The sequence below is a fragment of the Zeus faber genome, assembly GCF_960531495.2.
Source record: "Zeus faber genome assembly, chromosome: 12".
Classification (NCBI taxonomy): domain Eukaryota; kingdom Metazoa; phylum Chordata; class Actinopteri; order Zeiformes; family Zeidae; genus Zeus; species Zeus faber.
The window spans coordinates 19,839,049-19,866,075 of NC_137196.1; the positions used below are offsets into that span (position 1 = coordinate 19,839,049).

At 44.5% G+C, this 27,027-nt stretch overlaps 3 protein-coding genes across 3 annotated transcripts; 2 read left to right on the forward strand and 1 right to left on the reverse strand.

Moving 5' to 3' along the window:
* Positions 1-646: 646 nt before the first annotated feature.
* Positions 647-1,390, forward strand: LOC307237665 (uncharacterized protein; the record flags this gene model as incomplete). Its single annotated transcript, XM_080010425.1, has 1 exon — positions 647-1,390. One exon carries the CDS (start codon positions 647-649, stop codon positions 1,388-1,390), a length of 744 nt encoding a protein of 247 aa, XP_079866551.1.
* A 964-nt stretch (positions 1,391-2,354) lies between these two features.
* Positions 2,355-13,570, forward strand: ndc1 (NDC1 transmembrane nucleoporin). Its single transcript, XM_080011680.1, has 18 exons — positions 2,355-2,473; positions 3,418-3,538; positions 3,645-3,746; positions 4,350-4,524; positions 4,633-4,759; positions 4,878-4,986; positions 5,107-5,158; positions 5,267-5,399; positions 6,438-6,530; positions 6,655-6,736; positions 6,827-6,991; positions 8,104-8,367; positions 8,902-9,014; positions 9,139-9,189; positions 10,910-10,973; positions 11,082-11,182; positions 11,718-11,878; positions 12,291-13,570. The coding sequence occupies exons 1-18, from the start codon at positions 2,435-2,437 to the stop codon at positions 12,352-12,354; spliced, it is 2,016 nt and encodes a 671-aa protein (XP_079867806.1). The 5' UTR covers positions 2,355-2,434; the 3' UTR covers positions 12,355-13,570.
* A 1-nt stretch (position 13,571) lies between these two features.
* On the reverse strand, positions 13,572-24,474 carry dcaf8 (DDB1 and CUL4 associated factor 8). Its single transcript, XM_080011681.1, has 13 exons — positions 24,267-24,474; positions 23,569-23,639; positions 23,377-23,472; positions 22,528-23,216; positions 21,203-21,343; positions 20,843-20,937; positions 19,630-19,740; positions 19,289-19,419; positions 18,232-18,339; positions 17,812-17,942; positions 17,558-17,677; positions 16,699-16,815; positions 13,572-15,787 (listed from the first exon to the last, which is right to left on the reverse strand). The coding sequence occupies exons 2-13, from the start codon at positions 23,603-23,605 to the stop codon at positions 15,683-15,685; spliced, it is 1,881 nt and encodes a 626-aa protein (XP_079867807.1). The 5' UTR covers positions 23,606-23,639; positions 24,267-24,474; the 3' UTR covers positions 13,572-15,682.
* Positions 24,475-27,027: the final 2,553 nt, after the last annotated feature.

The following is a 27,027-nucleotide window of genomic DNA, read 5'->3' on the forward strand; positions in this document are numbered from 1 at the left end:
GCGCAAGATCGTAACTAATAGGCGCGCGGGTAATCGCAGCGGCGGCGCGTCTTGACTTTTAAAGTGGACTTTTGGCGCCGGCTTCGGTTGTTTCCAGCGAATCAATCTCATCTGTCTTGTGAGGTCTGAGAGGACCAGTCCAGTCTGCGCGCTCTTTGTTTGGCTGCCAGGTTCAGCCGAGGTGGAAAAAATGTCAGTTGTCGGCCCTTCTTGGTCGACTCATTAACCCCGAAAAGCAGGTCAGGCGCCTATCCTGAATCGTCAAGGGGAGCCACGTTTTTGTTCCATTAACAAAATAGATTTATTAGCGAAATTGTGTCACTTGAAACTGTGTCAAGGAGATGGTGGCGCCCTAATTAATGGTCATTCTAGCCCCAGCTTTGAGTTACACAGGAGCCTGCTAGATAACCAGCTGGAGGACTGTCACTGGCTCCAGAGAGATGCATGCCGCTGGCCGTGCTTGTTTATGGAGCGGATTTATCAATGGATTATATTCTAACATGCTGAGGTACAACTCTTATTTGGGAAAAGACGAAACAAAAGAAAAAAGTTTTGGGCTTTCTAATTTCGGTGGGATAATTCATTTTCGCCACCCTGAAGCATATCTTTTGGGCTTTTATAAAATGTAATTCACCCTTGAGCGAGAATGGCCTCATCCAATGGTAAACCTGAAAAAGTGTCCAAATTTGAGACCTTGAAGCTTTTGGAGAAATGCAGGAAGGAGAGGGAGGACGCCCTGCACCGGGAGAGCCTCCTCCGAGAGAAACTGAGGCAGCACGAGTCGAGGATGCGCTCCACGGAGGCCCTGAAGCAGAAGCTGAAGACCCTGGCGGCGGACAACAAGGAGCTGAGGAAACAGGTGAAGACCCTCCGGGCCGAGATCGGCCTGGAGGCCAGCCCCAAGTTCAACGGGAAGACCACCAAGGACGTCGTCAGCGACCTGCACGAGAAGGAGCGCCAGTGCGCCTCTCTGGTGGTAAAGGCCGGAAAGCTGAGCTCCACCATCGACGAGCTGACGGCGGAGCTGGCGAACACGGTCACGTCCAAAACGCTGCTGGAGGACCAGGTGCAGTCGCTGCAGCAGAACCTCAAGGACATGACCAACAACCAAAAACGCCTCCTGAAGCTGTGGGAGGACAAGAGGAGCCAGAGAGAGCAGCTATCCCTGCCCGCCATCGCCCACAGGCCGAAGGCAGCCGTCCACAAAGCCGCTCAAACCGAGATGTCCATCAGCTCCGCCCAGAAGCTCCCGGCCGACGCCTTCGAGAGGCGTTCGCTCCACAGGGACGGCGACTCTCACAGGAAAGCGATTTTGGATGATGCCGGTTTTGCAACTTTATCGAACGGCAACCACCGCAACAAGACGGCTTTCGTACACAACGACGCTTAAGGGATTCGGAACTGATATGGACGCATAGTCCTGCTTACTTCACATTTCTCTAAATCTGGAAAAATCTTTTTTTTTTTTTTTTTAACCGTATAAACAAATGCAAAAATACAACTAAGCAAAAACTTCCAGTTAAAAAACGTGTCTGACTTAATAACGATGATAATGATGATAATAATAATAATAATAATAATAATAATAATGTATGTAAGAGGGGCGGCGCCAGACAGTAAAACAAAAGTTTGTTCTATTTTGAAAATAAAGTCCCAATTAGAAATTGAAAAATAGAAAAATAAATTGAAATAGCAACGTTTCAATAGTAGGCTAAATTTCGAGAACAATGTCTACATGTTGAGATTAAAGTTTTGAGACCGACATTTTGAGAAGAAAGCGCCCTTGGAAAGTATTCTGAAATAGTTCACCTTTTTTTCGGGAATGTTCAAAATCAAAAATTTGCCTTTTTTTTTTTTTGTCTAGAAATGTTATGTTTACTCGCGAAACATAGCGATGATTTTAATTCTCAATTATTGATTTAAATCTCAAATCATGGACTTTGCCTCGTACATTGTTATTTTATTATCGTCATCTATGACCTTGATACCCTTCCGTAGTAATAATAATAATGATAATAATAATAATTAATAATAATAAATAAAATAGTTATGATTATTACAGTAATTTCCCGTTTCTTTTTCTTGACTCTTTCTTTCTTTTTGTATAGCAGATCTTTAAATTGCCGCACTGTCGAAACGAATAAACTATTTGCACAACACTGTTCATAGTGTTGTTTTTTTTGTTTGTTTGTTTGTTTTGTTTTTTCAACAAAATGATATTATCGTTGTATTATTTATTAATACTGCCGAGCGCGGACAGCAGGCAGTGAGTCGGGCCACCTCTGCCGCGGGGTCCTTCCGAGGTCCTTTGAATGCATGTGGCGCGCTATGAAGCGGCTCAGTCGCCGGGGAGACGTTCGGAGGAGCGCGGAGCGAGGAGGGAGCCACCGGCGCAAACTGCGTTTATAGGTCTTTCCTGACACATGGTGCGGACATGTTCTCGGCAGAGCGGGGTTGTTGGTTCGTGCGGAAGGTACGTGTCGTAAACGCAAGATGCGAACGAAGCAGCCGCTGAGCCGTCGGGTCGAGCTAGCCAACCGACCCAGCAGGGTGGGGAGATGCCTGCGCTGTGTGTGTTTTTGTTGGTGTGCTGGACATGGTGGCGGGGTCTCTGCGGGTCCGTGGAAACGCTAGAAGCCAGCATTCATAAATGGCGGGCCCTCGGTGTCATTGCAGAGTCTCACGTTTGAATTTGCGAGCTCTTCTTTTAAGTCAATGTCATTACTATGATGTCACAGTCGAAACCTCCCACCTGCACGTTGAGCTGTTTAGGCTCCAAGGGCCGGCGTGGTCCTCTTAAGATCGGGTCAAAGGGAGACATTTGGGGGTGCGTTAAAGTTACGTGGCGACTGCACAAGCGCTTCTCTTTCTCAGCTGCAATACGTAATGCGTGTAAGATGTGTGCGCGGCAAAGGTGTACCTCATGCGGCGCACGCCAACTTGCCGACAAACTTTATTTGACCGTTTTTGTATGAGATGTGGACAGAAAAATATTGCACCCCGTTCCAGATGAACCCGACGGACCTCACGCTTACCTGCCATACTTACCCGCGGAGAGAAATCCAAGAAAGTCATTGTAGTTACGTGTCTGACGTGTAATGTTTCGATTTATTCCAGTTCTTTATTTCTTATCTTGCTCTCCCTAAAGGGAACTATTGTAATAACAGTTCCTACAATCATCTGGTACATATCCTGCTCCGTTTCCACCTAATAGACAGAATATATAGTACATTCTTGCACATTTTGTTTGAAATTTGTCTTTTAAAAGTGGTTGATTGAACTCTGATACCCTGTGATATTCCAGGTTATATTGGAAATAAACCAAGTGTAATATGCACTCTTTTCTCCATTCACTGTGTGTACTGTTGTTGTTGTTGTTGTTATTAATGATGATGATAACATTACTGTGTACATCAGGTGATATGCTGGAGAGCTGCAGCCAGTATTGTTTGGGCTGTCTTGCTGTTGCCGCCCGTCACGGCCGTCTTTGTATTTCTTAGCAGATTCAGTCTCCTCCACCCCATCCACTGGATATCAGGTCAGAAACTGACCCACTCACTGTGGGGTGTGTCACGCAAAAAAAACCCGCAATATCCTCATGCGAGGCTTCCTACAAGCTGATCTGTCTTATTTTTCCTTTATAGAATGCCTTTCCCTTTTAACAAGTGCCAACGCCATGCTGTCCTTCATCCTGCTCTGCGGGGTGGTGGTGGTGGTTGGTTTCTTCAACCTGGAGTACTACACAGGTAACTGTTGTTTATTCATCCATTCTGTTTCTCCCCAGAGTTCTAGACGCTGCGGCTCTGTCTCCGCTCCATGTATGTGTTTACAAGCGCAACCTGTCCGCGAGGGAGGGGCGGGGCTTAGTTCTGTATCGACAAAACGTGATTGGTCAGAGGTGAAGCTTTCAGATCAGCTTTAGATCGTCCAAATTGTTTGGCCTCCCGTTGCAACTTGCCGAGCGCGGAAATTAACAGATCTGCAGACTTTTTTTATCGGAATGATCCACCCAGCACTAATTCAAATTGTGCTTGGAGGGAATTATTTTCACCGGAAATTATGACCGGAGAGATTTACATATGCCAGACTTCAACAGATTACCTGATCACGGAAACGCTGCCATGGATATGAATTAGTCCAGAGCAAATTGTAATGACCTTTAACTAACAAGTCGCCATTATCTATCCATTAACTATCGCTTATAACTGTAGCTATGGCTACAGTTGCGAAATATCTTTAGTTATAACTTCTTAGATGGGACAGCATTCTGTAAATGAGAAATACTATCTATTCACACCTCATGATTGATTCATAGTTCATAAACTTTTCCCTTCCTTTCTCGTCTGAAGTCATCCCTTCCATTGCCTGCTCCAAAATTGCCCTGTTGGGGCAGCTGCTCCACCCACGTCAGTTTTTCCACTCTCTGGTCCATTGTGCCCTCGGCGTAATCGTGGCTTGGTGTTGCGCCATCACCATCGGACCCAGATATTGGACACTTTCTTCCCTTTGCACATCGGATGATGGGTAAGACGCTATAAAACCCTATTAACATTTTAAATAGTCCCCCCTGCTGTGTGAGTGCTATACATTTAGATGCCATGGAATTAATCATTGGTCTCTGTTTAATTGCAGTAGCCCTCAGATGTGCCTAAACGAGTACCACTTTGTGTTACTGCTGTCGGGAGCGTTCATCGGCTACAGTCACAGTCTGTTGGGTGTGATCCACAACATGAATTATGTGTCCTTCCACCCTGTGCAGGTAGTGTCATAGTTTGCCTCTTGCTCTTCTCTAACTCACGCTGAAAAGTTATACATTTGATGAAAGATAAGTTGACATTTTGCTTTTAATGGTGACCCTTTCACTTTTGTCGCTCCAGCAATACAAGTATCTTCGTTTTAAAGGAGCTCTGCCTTCGGTGGTGAAATACAGCGCAACTCGAGCCTTTTACGCCATCAGGAACTACCTTGTTGTTTATTTCTTTTTGGGTAGGTCTTTTTGTTTTATTTTTATGTTTTTTTAAGTACTCTCGAATCTTGATCTACTTCCTTTTTGTGTTTAATTTGTAAACCTGCTATTAATCCATTTAAACTTTTTTTCTATGTCAGGTTATATTCCAAGATCATGGATCTGTAACACATTGAATCTGCAGTTAAACAGGTCGGTACAGTCGTTTGGATACAACAAAACAAGCCTTGTGTTCCCATTCAGCCTTTAAGCACTTGTTATCGGTTTGTAACTTGTGCACTGTGCCGCCCCGTCCTTCAGCTCTCTGTACCCCGTCGACACCATTGGCGGGCTGCTGGACCTCTCATTGCTCTACCACCTGTGGATCAGTGGCACCTTCCTCCTCCTCACCTGGTACATCACCGTACTTCTCTTCAGGATCTTTCTCACTGAGGTACGTTCAGCTGGGCCACACTAATTCATCATCATTGTTGATTTCAAGGAATGGATTGAGGATTGAACCGTTTTAGGTTGGTAATGCCTGGAGCGAGGAGGCTCAGGTCGGTGACGTCAGGATGAAGGCGACATTGTTGTGTTGAGAAATAAATGGAGACGGATTCCTGACATCGCCAGCCTGCACCTCCTCACTCCAGCCATTACCAAACAAAGATTTATGAAGATGTTTAATCCAGCGCCTACACATGTATTTACATTTTTATCTTAATTAAGCTATGTAGTATGAAACTCTCAGACCAAACTATCGAACCGCCTTTACGGACACACCGCCATCCGCGGAACAGGCCGTCTGTCGCGAGTACAGATCCAAGACAAGGGATGTGTGAACGCACGGCATAAAGGCTGTCAGTGCGTCTGATCAGCGTTACTGTTACGGAGTTGAACAGTTGTCTATATCATTAATTTCCAGTTTTGCGCCGCTGACGGAAATATGTAGCTTGTTTTATTGATTTGTAGTGTTTGTGATTCACACTGTTACAATGGAAGATGGCAGCGAGCACGCGCGCCTCAAAGGGCAAACTGTGACGTCACTGCTGATCGGCTCGCCGTTCATTGTTACCTAGAACTCCTCTCTCTGCTTCTTTCTCACATAATAAGTAAAAGTCAACTACTTTTAGAAAAGAAAAACTTGGCAACTCATAAAAAACAGTCGTGAAACCCCTAGTGTCCAATGTTTGCACACTACAGTATTTCAATGGATGCACTATATCATCGTGGCATCCTAAACAGTATGCTCGGATTCCATTTTGGACTCAATCTTGGCGTTTTTGCATTTTCTTTTCTGCAAATTAACATGGATGTGCTCAAAGAATTTATCCAAACCACAAGGAGAGGAATGTTATTGTTGTGACACGGTCTTAAGAACAGAAATCCTTTTCAAAGTGATTAGTTGGATTGTGTTAATGTGTATACGGTGAATGTCGTTTTGTAGAAGTTATGTAAGGCAGTAGTTTTCATGCCTTCTGTTTACTTCCAGGTGTACAGTTTTCCTGTGCAATCCCTGTTTGTTGAGAACACCCACCAGTGCCTTCCTAAAGTCCTCACCGCCAAACATTCCATGGTATTGAAGGTAAAAGAAACATTTTAGACATGGCAGCATTGCAAACCTCCCATTCATTGTGCATTGTACCCAAAAGACAATTATTTGCATGAGTTGTTGTTCTTGGTCAATGATTTGTCATTTCCCTCTTCAGTTTTTAGCTCTGCAGGACTTAGCTCTGCTGTCCCAGCACTCCCTGTCACAACGCCTCGAGGTCTTCAGCCTCAGTCAGCCAGGTCCACCGTCACTATTTAATAAATCCCAATAAATCATTTCTTCAGTTGTTTTGGTTCTGTTCCGTAACATCATATTAATGTCTTGGTCAGGTGGACACCCGCACAACTGGAACGCCATCAGCGGCGAGTGCCTGTCCCTCCTGGCTGATCTGACTCACAGACTGGTCGCGCACCATGACACAGTGGCGACCAATGGCAGAGCCAAGACTCAGTCTACCGGCTGCGACAAGAGGTCCAGCTCCTCCGACGGATCAGGTAGGATGCTTACGCTGCATGGACACATACAAACATGGAAACAGGAAGTTGCCATGTGAAGACAATTTGGATGAGAAAGAAAGTTTCCTATGCTATGTCTTAAAGAGGACATATTGTTTTTGAATTTCATTTTTTATTTTATTTTTTTTATTTTTTGCAGAAAATACCACTCAGATTATGCATTCTAGCCATTCTAAATATGCCTCTAAATCCATCGTGTTCCTGACGCTCTGTTTAAGTGGGAGGAGCCACCCTCCCGAGGCCACGAGTACCGACCGACCCGGTATTAAATGGGCCCGGGGCTAATTAAAGACTGTAGTATCGATAAGCTCCAATGTTACCGGTACTGTTAACAGTATTGGAGAAATAAAAAAATATATATATTTTCTTTTTATTTAGGCTCTGTACCTCATTTTTAACTTGCAATAAGGTTACGATTTTTGTCTAAGCATTTTCGCTATTATCAGGAGACCCCTCTCTCTCCCCTCGCCGGAGATATGGGTGAGGGGGGCGGGGCTGGCTCCCTCTCTGGCCTGGCTCACACATGCATGAGACCCTGCTCTGAGTTAGTGACAATGGCGCGGCAAGCCCAGATTGTGCCTCGATCTCACCCTCTCCATGTGTAATGCGCAAAAAATAAAGCAGTGTTAATTCTGCTCTTAATTTGGTTTAGTTTTCTCACCAGACCACCCCCACACTACAGTGAGTTTTGCATAATAGGTCCCCTTTAAAGTAATTGGAGAAAACAAAGATTTAATTTTGCCTGTAAGTACATTTTAATTTTATATTACCTGGTTTAACAGTAACTTTTGACCATTGGATAGTTTTAAGTATGAAATGGTGAGGTCTTAATTTCAACATAAACATACTGAGCCGTGACACAAAACAGTTCTTAGAATCATCTAGTTTATAACCCTCCCTGTTTCTACCTAATACGGCAAAATGGCAAGAGCTGGCCCTGTTGAGGGGGTATGCAACTGGAGGTTGAATGTGTGAAGGGGCACTGGACTGTAGAAAGCTTGGGAACCACTGATCTAAGACATTCCAAATGGTCTTTTTAATTTTGGACCTTTTTTTTTTTTTTTTTTAATATATATATATCTCCGCTCCAGAACACCTACTGACCCCCAGGCCCAGCGTCCTCCTGCGCACCCCTGCGTTGGGCTTGTCTCATCCCTTCCTGGGTGGCCTTCAGAGCCCTGTGACTGCCCCCTTCACCCCCGACTTTGACAGCCCCTTCTCCTCCCCCGCCGTGCGCCGCCTCGCCGGCCCCGCCAGCCCCGCCAACGCCGCCGAGCTGCTGTCGCCCTGGAGCAACACGCTGCAGAGCCCCCACGTCATGAGGAGGGGACCCAAACTGTGGTCCGCCTCCACGGGTGAGGGAGGAAGGAGCACATTTTGAAAGACGGAACAATTCGCTGTGCGACACTAGTGGTGACAGTGTTATTATAATACTAACCCGAGTTGAAAACCTCATTTCATACATGCGTCTGCATGCAAACATGCAGCTCAAAGTACTTCACATCAATACAACACAATCAAATGGCAACGATTAACAAAGCAAAATGTTTTTATGAAAGTGACTTAATATCCTCTCTTTCGGTTTTGGGTCACGGTTGATCCTCAACGGATGATCTTCAGTCATTATTAGTCTGGAATTATTGGCCTCAAATTGTTAGCCTTGAGCTACTCCAAGCAATTGTCATTCTGAAATAATTCACACTCTGTACTGAATATATATTTTGAGATATGTTATCAGAGCAAAACAGACTTTGAAACCTCCTTTTTAAAAAAATATTAAATTTTTTGTAATAAACAAATGTGGATGTTAAACAACACTAATGTCGCACTGCTCTCCTGCGACAGCTGCCGTGTCCTGTCAAACAAAACATTTTTCCTCCTTCCTCCAGAGTCGCAGAGCAACTGCAGCCTGGTCTCCTCTCCGGCCTCGCTGCCCAGCCCAGCGCCGGCCGTCTGCAAGCCCAGCCTGCTGGCTCAGTTCCTCCACAATAGGAAGGAGCAGGTCCTGAACCCCCACCCAGCTGAGACACTCTCTGCACAGTCTCATTGTTATTACATTTTTTGGGGGGGGGGGGGGATTTAAAAAGCGACGACTTGAATTGTCTTTCCACGTCTGTCCCCTTCAGGTCAAAAGATTCCTGTCAAAGCGGGTGTTGATCATGTATTTGTTCAACAAGGTGAGTGTGCGGCATTCGTGTGTGTGCAGTTTCTGATGAGGTTTGAGGTTTGAGGTTTGAGGTGTGTGTGTGTGTGTGTGTGTGTGTGTGTGTGTGTGTGTGTGTGTGTGTGTGTGTGTGTGTGTGTGTGTGTGTGTGTGTGTGTGTGTGTGTGTGTGTGTGTGTGTGTGTGTGTAAAGGTTCACGCTACAGTGATATATCATGAAAGTAGGGCATTTAAGTAGAAGCAAGCAATGGTGATTTCCTCATCTCAAACAATTTATTGAAACAAAAGCCAACAACAGTGGTGGGTTTACCACAACAAAAATGTCAATGTCTCAATAACTTGTCATGTGCCCTTGAGCATCAATTACAGCCTGACAACCACGTCTCATGCTGTTCACAAGTCAACTTATTGTCTGCTGAGGCCTGGCCCCCCACTCTTCTTGAAGAGCGGCCCTCAGGTCATTGAGGTTCTGGGGTACAGAGTTACGAGCCTCTACACGGCAACTCAGCTGATCCCACAGGTTTTCTATGGGATTCAGGTCTGGAGAAAGTGCAGGCCACTCCATTTGAGGTGCCCCAGTCTCCAGCAGCCGTTCCCTAATGATGCCACCTCCATGAGCTGGAGCATTGTCGTCCATGAAGATGAAATGAGGCCTGTGTTGTTCATGCAGGGGCACAATGACTGGATTAATGATGTTATTCAGGTAGTATGAGCTTGTCACTGTACCATTCACAAGGTGTAGGGCAGTTCTGTATTGACTAGACACACCTGCCCACACTGTAACACCACCACCACCAAAGGCTCGTCTGGTGACAACAGTGGCTGATGCGTAGCGCTCTCCTTGACGTCTCCAACATTGTTGGCGGCCATCATTTCTGCTCAGCGTGAATCGACTTTCATCAGAGAACAGCACTGAGGCCACTGGTGCCTCGTCCAGCGTCAATGCTCCCTGGCCCCTGCAAGACGATGATGCATGTGCCTGGTGGTGTGGTCAGGTACCCTTGCAGGTTGTCTAGCAAAACAGACGATGCTGATGTAAACGGTTTCAAACGGTCTGACGTGACACTTGGTGCCTCCCACCTCCCTTAAATGTGCCTGGAGTTGAGTGGCATTCATCATCCGGTTCCACAGGGCACTGTTCACAATGAAGCGGTCATCAGTGTGGGATGTGGCCAAAGGACGTCCACTTCTATGCCTTTCTGTGACTATCTCTGTTGCAACCTGCTGATGACACTCTAAGCTCAGTGGCCACTTCCCTCTGAGAACATCCTGTTTGAAGCCTCGCTATGGCGAGGTACTGTTGATCAATTGTTAGATGTCGTCTTGGTTTCATGATGTCAAAATGTGAACAGCATGATGAAGGTGACTGTTTAAATACCAATTCTAATTGAACCAGGAAATGTATTGGTCAATTCATGGATCAAACACCTGTTGTGAATTTTGCCGTTCAGCTCCTTGTTAGAGAACAGCAAGCTGTGCAAAAAGTACTGAAACATTGAACAGTTGGACATGTGCATTCACAAGTTTAGAGAAGGTCAAATTAAGTTCACCTGTAAAGGTTATAGTGCATTGTATCTTCATCCTGAAATTTCACCCGAAAGCCGAATATCCCTAACTTTTTGTGAGTAGTGTGTGTGTCTATCTATCATAAAATGAAAAAATTGTGAATCACTGCTGTAGTGCATCCATCACTTCACCAACAGCTCACTTGGTTTCATCCCTCCTGACCTGCAGCTCCCAGAGGCCTCCAGTCAAGCCCTGTTTGCAGACAGCCAGTCTCACATCTGGGCTTTGGAAGGTACATTAGTCATGTGCTTTGTATATGTATATATTTTTTCTTAAATTCCTTTATGTAAATATATACACTTATACGTACTTAAAAAATAAAAAATAATCCTCCCTCCAGGCCTGTCTCACCTCGTAGCGGCCTCTTTCTCAGAAGACCAGTTTGGGGTGGTGCAGACGACGCTTCCCAGCATCCTCAGCAGCATGCTGCTGCTGCAGGAGGTGGGGCCGGTCCCGCGCTCCAACACAGCGTCACAGTCCAGCCCAGTTTGGGTGGCGTCGAGCTGAGAAGTGACGGGACACGCTGTGCATTGGCAAACTTTTATGTTTCACAACACTATTGTTATGAGTCCAAGCTGTGAAAGGACCGTGCTGTAGTTGTGATCTGCTGCCGGTGTTGAGCTGTGCACATGTTTCCTGTTTGAGAAGTGACTGGGCTGCCCCCTGTCAAAACGCCACAATGAACAAAATTCATTAGAAATGGAAAATTCTATTCTAGTTTTTTATATTTTATTTAATTTTTTTATGCCCACTTGTCTTGCTTTTGGATGCTGTGTATGTCATTTCCAATTTAAAAAAAAAAAAAAAAAAAAAAAAAACAAAAACAAAAACATAGGCATCATTTGCATTTGTACACTTGAGTGCCAACAGAATACAAGGAGCCGACATGGCGAGCGACCAGTGGGGAGGAACACTGAAATAAATATGGATTTGTTTAATTAACTAATGTTTGATTCAATAACCTGTCTGTCTGCAGGCGGTGGACCGTCACTTCAAGCTCCCCCACGCCTCCAGTAAGGCGGTGCGGTGGCACTGCAGCATGGGGGACTCGTCGTACAAGACGCTGCGCTTCGCTCTGAGGGCCACGCTGAAAACCTCCATCTACAGGATCAGCAGCACCTTCAGGGAGCACCTCAAGTAAATAGCTGCCGCCCGCCACGCTGCGCTTCAGGGGCGGGAGACGCGCGCTTTGACCCAGAGCTTGGTTTCGGTTTAATTGCAAGGCACCGCTCCTCATCTCAGAGTTGGCTTCCAGGTGCACAATATGGCTTGTACTCGCAAAGCATTTCGGTTCACTAATGGCAACTTGAATGAGATGCCAATGGGCGGAATTCCTCTTAACAAATGTGTCCATTTTGGCTTTTAGACTTGCCCGTATCGCTCTGGTCATTCTGCTGAGTTTGTCCCGTGTTTTAAAGGCCTCCGATGGGCCGGTTCGGTGCGGAGGGGATATCGCGTCCCTTTGCATTTTCATCTCGGCAACGATTTGAGCAATGGTGCCGCCGAACCCCAATACTAACGTTGTCCTCAATGCATTTGCTTCCCTCAGTTCGGTCAAGCTGTCGGCTGAGCACAGGAAGAGGCTGCAGCACTTCCTGGACTACAAGGAGTGACGCTCAAGTCCAGCCTCCGTGACGCTCAAGTCGTGTGTGTGTGTGTGTGTGTGTGTGTGTGTGTGTGTGTGTGTGTGTGTGTGTGTGTGTGTGTGTGTGTGTGTGTGTGTGTGTGTGTGTGTGTGTGTGTGTGTGTGTGTGTGTGTGTGTGTGTGTGTGTGTGTGTGTGTCCACCCACGCAGGTGGATTACCGAGGGCCTCTTTGTATTTATGACTTTTACGGAGAATCATGTTTGGAAGGTCCTTGGAACCTGAAGATCCTTCCAGACCTGGAGCATCAGGTTTTTTTTTCTTTGCAGGGAGTTGGATGAACTTCCTGTGTTCAGGTCTCCAGTACCGTGAGAACATCGCCACCGACAGTTGTTTGATGCTGCGTGTACATTTTACCTTGTATAAAAAAAAGTTTTTTTGGAGAGACAAATTTGTATTTTGCTACGAAGAAGTAAAGACGATGTGACGGCTCCAAACTGTTGTGCTCATCTCTCTCGCTCTGCTTCACCACATGAGGATGTTTTGCTTGTATACATTTTTAAACCCACTATTTCTGTTCTCTTGGGATTCTACTGTGATGAGATTTGGTGATTGAGGTTCATTTGTTTTTGTCAGTTCTTTTTCATATTTGGATGTCAGGAATGACTGGGGATAGGTGTTTACATTGGGTTTTTTTTTGGAAACCCACCGAGACACCGGGTGAATAAAACACAGCAGTTTTTTTTGGGGTTTTTTTTTTTCCACCTCATCAACTTTTCTTCATTAAGGATGACCGAGCCCAACTATAGGCTCTTCAGTTTGAGATGCACCACCGCAAAAACATTGATAATCATAAACCTTTGATCAACTATGTAAATCTTGTAACGTTACCCTTGTGGGTAACTGGATGTTTTGAATGTCGTGACAAGAATCCCTTGGAAATTGTAGGTAAAATATTTGATTACTTTATAAAAAGGGACTTGACAAAACATTGACCTCGAAAATGTATGATTTAAAGATTGTTACATTTAGTGTTTAATTCTTTTCATAAAAAGACAAATGGTTGATCATAGGGACCTGAAAACTGCATTTCAGCTGTGATTACAAATGTATTTTTCAGCCAATGATCCAAAATGACTAATCATTGTTCATCTTATGGCTTTAAGTTTAGAAACCACCTCCCCTGCACATTCTCTGAAAGTAAAGTTCACAATCAAGGTCGGAAGAGCATTAAAAAAAAAAGTTACAACACAGCGCTGTCTTTTTGTTTATTGCACAAATGGTACATTTCTCAAACTGAACTGGCAGAATGCGATGTTAGGCAGTGGTGGGAAGAAAAAGTCATTCATCAAGCCTAAATATGAATAAAGAACACAAACTATTACAGCCAGGAGGACCTGGAAACAATTTGTCTCTAGTTCTAGGTCGAAAAGGGAGACATTGTTTGCCGAACATGAAAAGGAACCGAAAGTGATTTTCTCCGTCAAACTGACTGCGAAACTGGGACGTAGTCTCTTAAGTGAAATTAAAAAAATTATTTCTCAAGTCAGATTTCTGAAGTCCGTTTCAAAAGTACTTTGTCCTCGTATAGAATATAAATCTCTGCATGGATACCAATCAAATTTTTAGACTTTTTTTTTTCTCCTTGGATTTCAAACCTCACTTGCTAAAGTTGCTTTTCTATTAATTCTTTACAGTTTTTTTTTAAACATATATTTATATATGTACATATAGATTCAACTACATTGGTTCTCATAGAAAATGAGAAAAGCTGGACTTTTATCGCTCTCCCACAACAAAAGGATATCGCAAAGCGGATTGAACTCTTCCACCGCCTCCGGCCTCGCATAAAACCTGACCCGGGTCAGAACCAGACCACCGACCGTTGTCCAACACCATTTGAAATCTTTCCATGGGACTCATGATCGATGGAACTCGCTTAGCAGTAGGGGATTGCAGAAATGATACAACTGACAACCCTGCTCCTTTTGCGGTCACTCGTCAGCTGGACCTGGGTCAACACCAAACCTGGGTCCAACACCATTTGAAACTTTCAAATGAAATCGATTATCATTAGGGGACTGCAGAGATTGAACCGCAACTGGCAACCCAACTCCTTCTCCTTCTCGTCAGTTGATGAGCGGACCCGGGTCCAAGCCGTTTCGATGGAACTCATGATCGACGGAACTCGCGTAGAATTGGGGATTGCAGAAATTCCGCAACCGGCAACCCTGCTCCTTCGGGGTTGCCAGTTAAGTCCTCGACACGAAGGCAGCGATTAAATTGCAAGCTGAGCTCAGGTCCGTGGGAACTACAGCAATGGGAGTTGATCGACGACAAGTCCACGGCCCGACTCAACTGCAAAACAGCGCCCCCGTGTGGTCAGTTCACAATTCCCAATTCAACGGGGCTGAACTTCAACGGATTGGGTGCAGGGGGTGGGGGCGGCTCATGGGGAGGACGAGGGGGGTGGGAACGCCGGTGGAAGCAAAAAGGGAAACTTTTCCCTTCAGATCAATCTCTAAGTGCAAAAGACTACAAACAAACAAAACAAAATAAAAAATAAAAAAAAGCCCCTCTGAAATAAGTACTTTTATTCATAAGCCTCCTGACACACAAACTTAATTAATCTAACCCCAGCTTGAGTGCACGTTTTCGTCTGCGTCTCGATTCCACAAACATCCCTGATTCAAAGTGCACTCAGTAGTGGGCGAGAGAGGCCTATGGATAAAGCCGAGAGAGGGAGGGAGAGAGAGAGAGAGAGAGAGAGAGAGAGAGAGGCCAAGTAGTCGGAACAACTGAGTTAGTGCAAAGGGGGCAGAGCTGGAAAGTGGAGGTGGGGTTCCTTTGTTTTTATTTCCCCCCCCGCCCCCCTCTGAATACCAGTAAAATACCAGTAAGTAATAACAGTAGATGTATCACGATTAGGCTGGCGGGAAATCAAAAGAATTGTGAATTTGGATTTTTGCTGGTGACGTGGTAGCGCAGCTTTCCTACAGGGGGCGCCATACGTGAATGTTTTGGCTTAAGGATATGGGGGGGGGGGGGGGGGGGGGTCTGAGTGGTTCCATAGGGGAGTGTGTGCTGTGAGTACTTGGCACGCTCCTTTCTGCCCAGGTCAGAAATTAAAACCCCCAAAAAATAATAAAAAGAAACAACAACAAAAAAAACAAAAACAAAACAGGAAGTGTGTTTGTTGCCGGTTGCCGGGCGGAAAACCCGGCTCTCAGATCCGAGATCGTATACATGGGTGTGTGAAACCTTGTTGCTGTGTGTGTGATAGTGCTGGTCTAGGAGCGTTGATGCTAGGGCGATAAAGGGGTGTGTGTGTGTGTGTGTGTGTGCGTGCGCGCGCAGCTCAGGAGGACATGCACTGGACGTGGTCGGGGCCTCCGTCCTCTTCATCGGAGGAGTCCGGGGAGCTCCACGACTCGTCCGTGTCTCCCTCTCCCTCGCGACGGGTCTGAAGGAGGAGGTGAACGTTTAGGGACATTAGTGAAGAAAGGTTAAAAAAAAATAAAAAAATAATAAATAATAATAATAATAATAATAATAATAATAATAATAAATTCAAAATAAATGTGGGTCTCAGGGGCCAAACCTTAAACCCCCCTTTTTTTTTTTTTTTTTTAATAGTGTCATTGAAACAGTGAAATTCAACATCAACTTTGCATCATGTATATATTGACAAACATTTTAATGAGGGTTTAAATAAAAGGTGAGTGATTCAGTCCCATGTTCCACAATGGAAGAAGAAGCTGCCGTTTGGAGTCATTCACCGGGGAAAGACACTGTTTGTGACTCAGTCGCAGAGCCCTGAAGCCCCGCCCACCGCTGGGTCGCTGTTCATTGAAACTCTATTAACAATACACGTGTCGTGTACGAAATACACCCAAATAGGACACTGCGCGTCCTTGGGTCAGAGATTCTTACCTTCAAAGTTTTTTTTTTTTTTTTTGAGCATTTTAAAAGTGATTTAAATCATTTAAGCATTAAATTATATCTATTATTGAATGTAATTTTAATATGAACGAATATTAACACATTATTACATCAATTATTTAATGATCAGGCAAAATGATATCTGAAGCTGCTCGTTATTACCCATGCATATGGATTCCCCCCCCCCCGTGTTAGAGAGGAATTTTAATGATTCCAACAAAGCCCAATAAAAGTCTAGTTTTAATTATTATTCACATGAAAACGCGATTTTTCAGTTTCACTCGGACCGCCTCACGCAATTTAAGGCCTTAACCGCTTGATAGTCGGGCTCAATGGTTTTTTTTAAGGACGTTATAATTAACCTTCATGAATAGCCTGATTCAGCGGACAACTAGATGAACAAGGAGAGCTTGTACGTTTGGGGCGACTCACCCTCTGGGGCCGTCTGTTCCTCATGTGCCTCATGAGGAACCACAGCAGCTGCGTGTCGTACTGGTCGCCGTGACGCACGATGTCTTCATCACGCTCCCTTTTGTTCTTCTTCATCACCTTCAAAACACCGCGTGAGGGGGGGGGGGGGGGGGAGAGAGAGAGACGCGGGCGTCAGAAGTCCTCTGGTAAGAATTTCCGTTTTGGTTTTTTTTTCGAGGGGGTCCGTGAAACTTCGGGAGACAAATTCACTAGAGAGAAATGATTGCCTTTGTCGCTAATTGTGGCGCCCTCAAAGCCCCCCCACGCCGCCTCCAGAGCATCCGGGCATCGTCTGGAAGTTAAATGTTCGGAACGACTCATTCATCAGATCTATCAAATGTCGCCAAAGGACTGGAAGGAACAGATCAGGGGTTTTCAACCTCCCCCCCCCCCCCCCCCCCCAAGCTGTAACATGTTGCAGCGTCAACGAACAACAAAACAAACCCAGGGGCGATTGCAACTGTCAGAAAAATAACAAAACACAATTCGGAACAAAACAAATGGCCCACAGTCATGGAAGCGCCCCCAGTCTCTGGAAGCCCAATCTGAGAAGATTTTTTTATCGTTAGATATGAGTCAGTCCAAACCTCCACACCTGTCTGTACTACAGCCAGACAGGTGTGGAAGAGGGTACAGAGAAATTTGGATCAACATCCTCTGACGTCTTGTAAATGAAATAACGATGACGTTTAACTATCAATCATTTTGCTGGGGACCCCCGGGAAGGACCCCACATTGAGAACCCCTGAAACCACCGGCTCAGAAATTTGTTCGAAACGGTGACAAAAACCTAGAAATAAAAACAGAGCCAGACGTGTACCTCCTTGAGGCCTTTGAGTCCAGTGGGCTGCTCGGCCGTGGGCGCCCACAGCTTGACTTCGTGGTCCAGGCCGCTGGTGGCCATGCCGGGCAGGTGGGGGTGGGGCTCCAGGCAGTTCACCTGAGAGGGGGAGGAGGAGGAGGGTGAGACGGTGTTTAAAAGAATTCACAGTGATATAAAGGAGTTGGCGTGCAGGCAGCCTTGCACTCAGCCCCACGCTCGTTTCCAAACAAGAAAAGTTTGGACTCTCTTACCACTCCACCCTGGTCTCCCTCCATGAACTGGACGATGCGGGCGGAGGACTTGTCCCACAGGTAGATGTGGCCGCAGTCGCTGCCGCTCACCACAAACTCACTGCACGGCCCGTAGAAGTTCACCCCTTTCACTGCGGCAGGGAGGATGGTTACGCTCACAGAGAGACATCTGCGTTTCTGTTACTATAAATTTCCTTTCAAAAGAAAGTCTAAAGACAAAATCACTTTTTTTTTCCCCCCCTCCCTATTTTCAAAGTCCTTCATGTTTTAAATGACAAGGTAAGGTATACCGTCAAGTAATACGGTTTAGATTAAGCTTTAATCAGAGGGAAAAACCTGCACGAGGTGTCCTCAATCATTCCGTTATTGTGTTTTTATTAACGATTAATTTAAGGACGTTTCTTAAAATGTTGGTCGTACCTGTGGCGTTGTTGCGGTGTCCCTTGTACCTCTTGCAGTAGCCAGCGCCATCGCTGTGGCTGGAGTCGAACAGGTAGATGTCCTCGTCGTTGTAACTGGCCAGCAGCTCTGTGGGGACCAGTGACACACCCGGTGAGCGGAAACCCCCGAGAGACGCTGACTGTTTGCTGCTCGCGGTGTCAGAAAAATAAGCTCGTAAAACAATCTTAACACTTCATTTGTACATATGGCAGCCATCTTATCATCCTATAGAATCATAACGTTATTGTCCCAATTTTTAGGTTTATATCTAATGTTTTTGTCATTAGGTTTATCGTACATTGCCATTTTTATAGTATTTTTCCCCCTCTCATCTTAGGCACATTTTTCAGTTTTTCCTGTATTTATTTTTAGTCTTTTTTTAGATTATATATTTTGTTGTTTATCATTAGGTTTAGTGTATATTGTCATATTTTATTGCAGTTACAGTTAGTTAACCGTTATTTTTTTTTATTGTATATATCCACATTTTCCATATATTGTCATTTTTTGTTATTATAGCCTATTTGTTTTATGTAAGCTGTTATTGCTCCAAGGAGATAAAAAAAAATCCCATGAATCACGTCTGGTACTAGGTTTCGCTTTAGCACTTTGGAGGTGTTGCCTTTTGTAGTATAAATGATCAAAAAACTAGAACCCAATCTCTCCCAGGGAGTCATTTGGTCCGAGTAGTCCACTCAAAATGATTCCAAATGTAATTATTAACACAAATAAGTAATGAATTCAGCTATTTCTGCCAACCCTGCATAAAACACCTTGTTGCCAAATAATGAAAAAGTAAAATATTGGAGGGTCAAAGTAGCTTTTAGGTTTCCATTTAACCAACGCAGGTGTTTTGGTGGTTCCACGGTGGCAGCAGCACTAACTGATGCTAAGCTAATGGTTTTAAAACTACTTGGAGAAGTTTAAACCGACTTCCTTTAATTCTGAATATTCATTCCCTAATTAACCTGCTTGGTAAAATAAAGGTTGATGATGATGATGATGATGACTCCTCTCGATGCAGGTGTGTTTTTACCCGAGCCGTCGTGGCTGTATACCAGGCAGGTGATGTTGGTTTTGGACTCGCTGGACACCAGGTGAGACGGACAGAACTTCTTCAGGACGCCGTTGTTATCGTTCTCGTTGATCTTCCTCTGGTCGTAGATCCTGAAAAAAATTAAAAGAAAATAATAATAATAATTTATACTAAGTATTTTTATATACTGTATATCTATGGTGAAGGACAGAAAATGAGGAGAGAGGCCTCAACAGCTGATCAATGAGATAACAGATGCTAGGGGTTATGTGTGAAACAAGAAAATACTTCGATTTTATTTAATTTACTTCATAGATCAAAGGGAGTGAAACAGACACTACCTGATGTACTGATCCCTCCCTCCCACGGCGAAGTGGGGGGTGTTTGCCGGGTTGACGAAGATGGTGTAGAGACCCACTTTCTTATCTCCCTCCTTCACCACCACAAGTTTACTGACGCAGAGGAGAGAGGAAACAGGTTTAACGCGATTTAATCCATTCCAAAGAAAGCGATATGCAATTACACTTCATAACATTGGCAGACCCTGCATGGAAGTTATACTAGTGTTGTGACATTTTGATACGTGAATCAGTCTTTTGGCTGACAACTCTATTCATGACTTTATAAGAACAAATGACAAAATAATAATTATAGTGTAATCCAGTATTTCTTACATGCCTTGCCTTTGGTTAATATTTGCCATGGTGCAGAAAGATTACGTAACATAATTTAGTGCTCTTGTCTAAAGCAACTTACAAACAGTACATTTTGTCTTTTGTAACAAACCACTGTACATAGTATAATGACAGCTAGAGCTTCTCTAGGAATAAGAAGCATTAGTAGAGTTTTGTTTGTTTTTTTTTGGCAAAGGGGGCTAGAGATCCTTATTTAGAGATGCGTTTCTCACTCACAGGAGCTCTGCTGGAGAAAGATCCAGGGTTTGTTCTTTGTGTAGCTAAAGCGGCTACCAGCTACTGCCTACCCCAAAAAACCTTCATCCCGAATCTCTATTTGCTCCCAGAGTTTTGGATATTGCGCATGCTTAGGATGGGTGCCACCGCATCACAACTCTAAGTGGTGAAATTAATTGTTTGAATCTCCTTCTTTTGAGACACGTTGTGCACGTTTTGCTAAAAAAATAAAAATCTTGACAAATGTGCGGTTTTCTTTTTATCCAAATCAGCTGTGCATCAAACAGTAGCTTTTTTTTTGGAAATTAATATGGCTGCCATCTCTTCAAGTTACACCTGGACTCTACTTGCATTGACCTTCCGGAGGATTCTAAACTCTTCATTCGTATATATATATTTTTTTACATTTATTGTATTCATTTGAATCAAAAATTGTTTTTAATGATTTTGTGGTATTCACTTCTATAATGTGTCGATTTTTTGTTTGTAAATAAAAACATCCTCATTTATCCAACACCCTGGCCCTCCACCAAAAACAATACAATATAATTAAGCAAAAACACATCAAATAAAATCACAGATACAGAGAGAGACTAGTCATAAAATAATTTTTAGAATCCCCTCCTCAGTTATTGTCACTCACTTTGCGGGCCGGTCCAGACGTAGGTCGATGCCAAACACCACAGCGTCTTCTCCAGCCGAGAGGAAGGAACAGGGAGAGTCTGGATCCAGGGCCAGCTGGAACAGGAACAGAAACAGGAACACACACACACACACACACACACACACACACACACACACACACACACACACACACACACACACACACACACACACACACACACACACACACACACACACACACACTTCAAGGGGCTGCAGGTCCAATAGGATGCTGTGTATCTCCTGTACCAGGTACGGTGACCACAGCCATCACAGCACAAACCTTGACGTGAAATGAAGGTTGATTAATCGATGGATTGGTCCATTGATCGATCGGTACCTTGTGTGCGGCTCCTTTGTGCTGTGCGACCCTCTTGGTGTTCTTGCAGCGCTGGGTGGCAGAGAGCTCGGCCACGCGGATCTGTCCGTCTCGAGCGCACATGGCGAGGGTGGAGTCCCCGCTGTGCGGCAGGAACTTGGCCTGAGCACCAGGAAGGACAAGGAGAAATTCAAAAAATAAACTTTCACCTTGGAATCACTCAAATTGAAACCAACTTTAGGAAGATGGTGTGTTTGTACAATAGTTTAGTGCCTTCCTCATCGACTCAACAGGTCTGCGAGCCGTTCCCTCAAAGGCTTTCTGAATCATTTCCATGTGCAATTCTCTTTGGGGAAACTGTTTTAATATTTAGGGTTCAGGTTTTTGCGCGTTCCTTTTCGTGGTATAGTGATATAATATTGAAATGGCGATATGAGACTAAACAATTATTGTCTGAGATTTTGGTCATTGTAATATCGTAATATAGTTAAATGTTGTGTTTAAGGCTGAATTACAGTTAAGTCATACACTTTTCTAAACATCAGACTGTTCTAGACTGATCTAAAACGCATCTAGCTGCTTGTTCAAAATATCCTCATTACTAATGATTTGATATTTGATGTAGTCCAGTGTTTTTCAGCACAGTGTGCTGTGAACATTTTTCAAATTCCACAAAAAAAAAAAGAAAGAATGGAATTTAGCGGTTATGTTCAAGATAAGAATTGCATGGCGGCACTAATTCATGACTTCCAGCAGAACAGCAGCTCTGTGTTCGTCAGAAAAAGCTCAAGGTTCACACTGAAAGTGAAAACAGTTAATACAAGTGAACATTTTGACATATTCCCCCCCCCCCCCAAGTAATGTAATGGCGTACATTACTTTTCCACAGCCCCCACTTGTTTTGCCTTTTTTTTTTTTTTTTTTTTTTTTTTTAAATCAAAATAAAACCTAAATAAAAACATTTAGTTAATTTTCTTGTATCGGCGCCAATGTTCATCAAATGACAAAAAAATTGTAAAGTAAGCGTACTTAGTCTGACGCTATAAAAGTGAAACCGAAAGTGTCTGCTCGTGCGTGCACAGAAGAGTCGCAGCACAGTTTAGTCATCTCCTCCCGTGATACAGTTTGCTTATCACGGGAGGAGAGGAGAGAAGGCTATAGGAGACCTCAGATCAGGTATAGATCGGGACCTGTCTCCCCACATCCATAATTAGCGCCCGTGCATAACAGGGAGACTGCGCGTTCCGCTGTGGGATTACTTCCTTGTAAAAGTGGGCCTTGGCAGAATAAAGGTTGGGAAACGTTGCTCCAGTCATTACGTCCCAGCCCTCGTTGTTATACGTCACCTGGAAGACGTTGCTCTTGTGGCCACTGTCAAACTCCAGCTCTGCGCGACGGAGAGCCCAGTCCCAGATGACCACGCGCAGGTCGTCGCTGCCAGACGCCAGGCGCGTGCCCGAGGGGTTGAAGTGCAGTGTGTTGACGCAGCCCGTGTGGCGCTCCAGGCGTCCCTGCAGCTCCAGCCGCTGCACCAGGCCGCGGGCACCGCACACGCGCCGCACAAACTGAGGCGTGTCGCGGCCGATCTCCCGGGAGCGCAGCGAGGGCACGGCGCGCCAGGTGGGGCCGCGCAGGTCGCACAGCTCCGAGCCCAGCCAAGCCTCCATCGACTGCTTGTCCTCCTCCTCCTCGTCCTCAGGCTCATCTTCATCTTCGTCATCGTCGTCGTCGTCCGAGCTGGACGAGTGGTGGGTGGTGCCCAGGCCGGGTCTGTTCCTCTTCCGGGCCGCCCTCCTCTCGCCGTCCTTCTCCTTGGCTCTCTGTCTTCTGCCTCCCTCGCTCTTTCTTTCGGCATCCTCGGTGAGAGAGAAGAGGCCGCTGCCGTCCATGCTGTCTGTGTCTTCCTCTTTGTCTTCCTCCTCCTCCTCCTCTTCTTCCTCCTCCTCCTCCTCGTCCTCTTCTCCTTCAGCCCCTAGCTCGATCTCTGCACCGGCCATGAGTCTGACTCTGGAGGCTTCTCCTGCCTGTTTGGGGGCTGAACAATACATAGGGGAAAAAAAGAGTTTAGGTCAGAGAAAGACTTCCTGGAATTGACAAAATAAAACATTAAAAGCCGCAGATATTTGGGACCCGCACTGTTAAACACGTAACTTTTGTTGGTAGACATTTACATATATGAGAGAACAATCATCTACCTTCTGGAGATCGGTCCTGTTCTTCTCCCTCTTTACTTCCAGAGGCGTCTCCTTCCTTCGGCTCTTCCTCCGCTAGCTCCTTTTCTTCAGAGCAACCTGGCAGAAGCCCAGAACATCAGGAGGTGGGAAAAATTAATTAGCATTAATTTATCAAAAGGCCTACTGATCCCAAATGCTTGTGATCCCTTATACCGTTCAGGATGCCGGACGTGCCGTCAGTTTCTGCCATGCCGTCTCCTTTGTCCTGGGACCCGAAGGACAGCCTTGAAAACACAAAAAAAACAAAATCCAGAATAAGTGAAGTTCAGAGCTACTAGTCAGAGACAAATTTAAACAAACAATAATTTCACCGATAACAGCATATAACCTCAATTTCTATAGCTGGGTTGGACAAGTAGTGGGCAGTGAAATGATAAAAAGGGAAAACTCCCAAGGGCTGCACAAAACCATGGAGGTAGAAAAATATAAAATAAAATTAACAAAATATGAAAAACATATAAAGGCATAATCAAAATATATGTATGTATATGTATGTATCCACATACACTGTGCAACAGTACAATGTTTTAATTGTTATAATAATAACAACAATAAAGTTGTTATGATTTGGATAAAAGCGTCTGCTAAATGCAATGTAATGATAATTATTACACAGATACAGAAGAATATGTATACACCGGTTATATACACACAGGACATTCTTTATTATTCAAGTATTTTACCAACGGTACATTTAAATGACGACAGACTCTCAAACACGGGTGATCGGGACTTGTCACGACAACAAGCTGGAGTCACTTGGAGTGCCCAGTGGAGCTAGCAGGCAGCTAGCAGGCAGCTAGCAGGCAGCTAGCAGGGTGCTAGCAGGCAGCTAGCGGGGTTAGCATTACCTCTCCTGGAAGGCCCGCTGAGGCGCTACTTGTGCCGTGCGTTCCTAATCTTTTCTGTTGGTTTACGGTCTCCTCCTCGGCCAACGGGGCTGCCTATGTGCCGCGGGTGCAAACGGTGGAGAGAAAGGCGGCGGACGACATGAGGGAGTGCGGGCTGCTGGGGCGGTGCTGCTGGGACGGCGCTGCAGCGCGGTCCTGCTCTGTTTATGTTTTGACGCTTCAGCTCCTTTCGGTCATGATTCTGTTTCCGGCGTGCGCGCCGCTTTTTCGGCCGCCGGACCGGAAGTCGGGGGAGCGGGGGCATTTCAGTGTTGCACACAAAGTGTTTATTTATGACATGTATTAATTCATTGAGTACATTTACACGTCGACAGTTTTTTCATAGTTTTGATAATAAATCCAGCGGCATGCAGCGATACACGAAACGCAGCATCACTTCCTACCGACAGCGATTACACGTTTCCCAGTTCACACGGTACAACGCGTACGTTCTACCCGCTGCGCTCTCTGTCGCCTTAGACCAGCGTCGGGAAGACGAAAACACACAAAAGTGCAATCATTTCATGGCACAACTCATGGCACAATTATTTTTAAACGCGACAAAAGCATCCGGTGGAGAACAACGCAAACTGCAGTTCCACTGAACGCAGCACTACTTCCGGGCTTTCCGAGTTCTCCTGCAGAGAACGAGTCCACTGGTTCATCGAAAAAAAAAATATATATATTTCTTTAATAAAAATATTATTGTTATTCATCACGTTTCAGGCAGTCTTTTGCAATGTGCTTATCGCTCATGTTTATCTCGCGTTGAGGATGAAAATATGATCGATCGTACAGCCCCACAGGGCCTCCCAGAGCCGCAACCTGGACATGCGTAACAAATCGGAAGATGTCACTTGGCGCCCGCTCCACAAACGAATCAAAGTAATACTTAAAGTATTATACATTAATGTACTTGTCATATCCAGTGCCCCGAGAGGCGATAATATGGTAAAAAGTGGTACTACAGCGTTTCAACCATTTAAAATGTATTTTGTGTTGCAAGATCAAAACTGCAAGGCTGTACTAATTCGCCAATACGGGCTGGCCCCATCACTTTGCGTCATAATGCATAGTGATGCAGTCCTCTCCCTCCTTCCTCTCCTGCCGTCCTCCTTCCTCTTCTGCCGTCCTCCTTCCTCTTCTGCCGTCCTCCTTCCTCTCCCTTCGGTACGGATTGTTCTGCCAGAATAGCAGCCTAGTTCACTAAATAACTTGTGATCGGGCTCTTATATATTGTTATATATAAGACTAGTACATGCGGCTTCAAAATTTAACACTTTCTCAGACATTTAATGGCACAACGTAATAAAATGTGTGGACAACTTTGCAAGAAAGTATAGGCATATACGGTTTCCTGTCTCAGTCCTGTTTGTGCGGACTGTAAATCCCTAATCTCATCAGCACCTCTTCATAAACAACATTGCTCATTCCACATATGGAAGACGGAACTGCGGGTAAGTCATCGCCCGGGAAACACAGTCTTTGTGAGCCATGAGGCCCCGCCCTGCTGCTGTGTTGTCTATCAATATGACACGTGTCGCGCGTCCAAATTGCACCAAATTCGACACTGCAAGTCCCTGGGGCCCCAGCGACACACCCGCCAAGTGTGACGTGCAATATAGAGGGGCCCGTGTGTGTGGGCCCTAAATTGTTGCAGGTCCCAGTGCAGCTGCATTACCTGCGTATATGGTGGTTACGCCACTGAATGTAATGAAGAAAGTAAAAAGTCTCCTCAACTGAATATACTTAAGTAAGTAGGCCTACAGGTACTTGAAAATGTACTTAAGTATTCTAATACATCTGTACTTTTTACTCTACTACATTTCTAATATATCTGTACTTTTTACTCTATTACATTTCTAATATGTCTGTACTTTTTATTCTACTACATTTCTAATACATCTGTAATTTTTTTCTCTATTACATTTCTAATATGTCTGTAATTTGTAACTTTACTGTACATTTCTAATATATCTGTGGTTTTAACTATTACATTTCTAATACATCTGTACTTTTAATTCTACTACATTTCTAATGCAACTGTACTTTTGACTCCATTACATATCTGAAATGTGTACTTTTTACTCTAATGTACATTTCTAATATAGCTGTACTTTTAGCCAGACTAAATTTCAACACAGTAAAGTAACATTAGTTTTGTAAATGAATATGATTCTACATGTACAAAAAATTAAATATACTATCAACTATTTATACTATGAATTTTGTATTTTTTGATCAGGATCTGCAGTAAAGGTATAGTCACTGAATCGTAGTTATACTCAATGAAGTACTTTTTTACAGGTTGAAAATATAATCCACTACTTTAACTAGTTACTTTCCACCTCTTGACAGACAGATGGGAGATGGGAGATGGAAACACTTGGAAAAGGGAGGAGAAACAGAACATAAAGGAGTGGAAAGGAGGAACAACAACTAGTGGAGGAACTTCCCCCTGGTGGCCGCATCAAGCATCAAGCAATATACAGTATCTGTGCTGTACTAGAAATCCCACTCTGGTGCATTTCACATATAACAGTACTTTTTACTCTATTACATTTCTAATACGTCTGTATTTTTTTTAACTTTACTGTACATTTCTAATATAACTGTACTTTTTACTCTATTACATTTCTAATACGTCTGTATTTTTTTAAACTTTACTGTACATTTCTAATATATCTGTACTTTTTACTCTACTACATTTCTAATATATCTG

Bases quoted from the DNA above. Each gene is read 5' to 3' on its own strand.
- ndc1 (XM_080011680.1), top strand. From the start codon at position 2,435: ATGTTCTCGGCAGAGCGGGGTTGTTGGTTCGTGCGGAAG. The intron at 6,531-6,654 runs GTAAAAGAAACA...TTCCCTCTTCAG, and splicing joins AACATTCCATGGTATTGAAG to TTTTTAGCTCTGCAGGACTT. The intron at 9,015-9,138 runs GTCCTGAACCCC...TGTCCCCTTCAG, and splicing joins TCCACAATAGGAAGGAGCAG to GTCAAAAGATTCCTGTCAAA.
- dcaf8 (XM_080011681.1), bottom strand. From the start codon at position 23,605: ATGGCAGAAACTGACGGCACGTCCGGCATCCTGAACG. The intron at 19,420-19,629 runs GTAGTGTCTGTT...AATTTTTTTCAG, and splicing joins GGGAGGGATCAGTACATCAG to GATCTACGACCAGAGGAAGA. The intron at 17,678-17,811 runs GTAAGAGAGTCC...TCCCCCTCTCAG, and splicing joins AGGGAGACCAGGGTGGAGTG to GTGAACTGCCTGGAGCCCCA.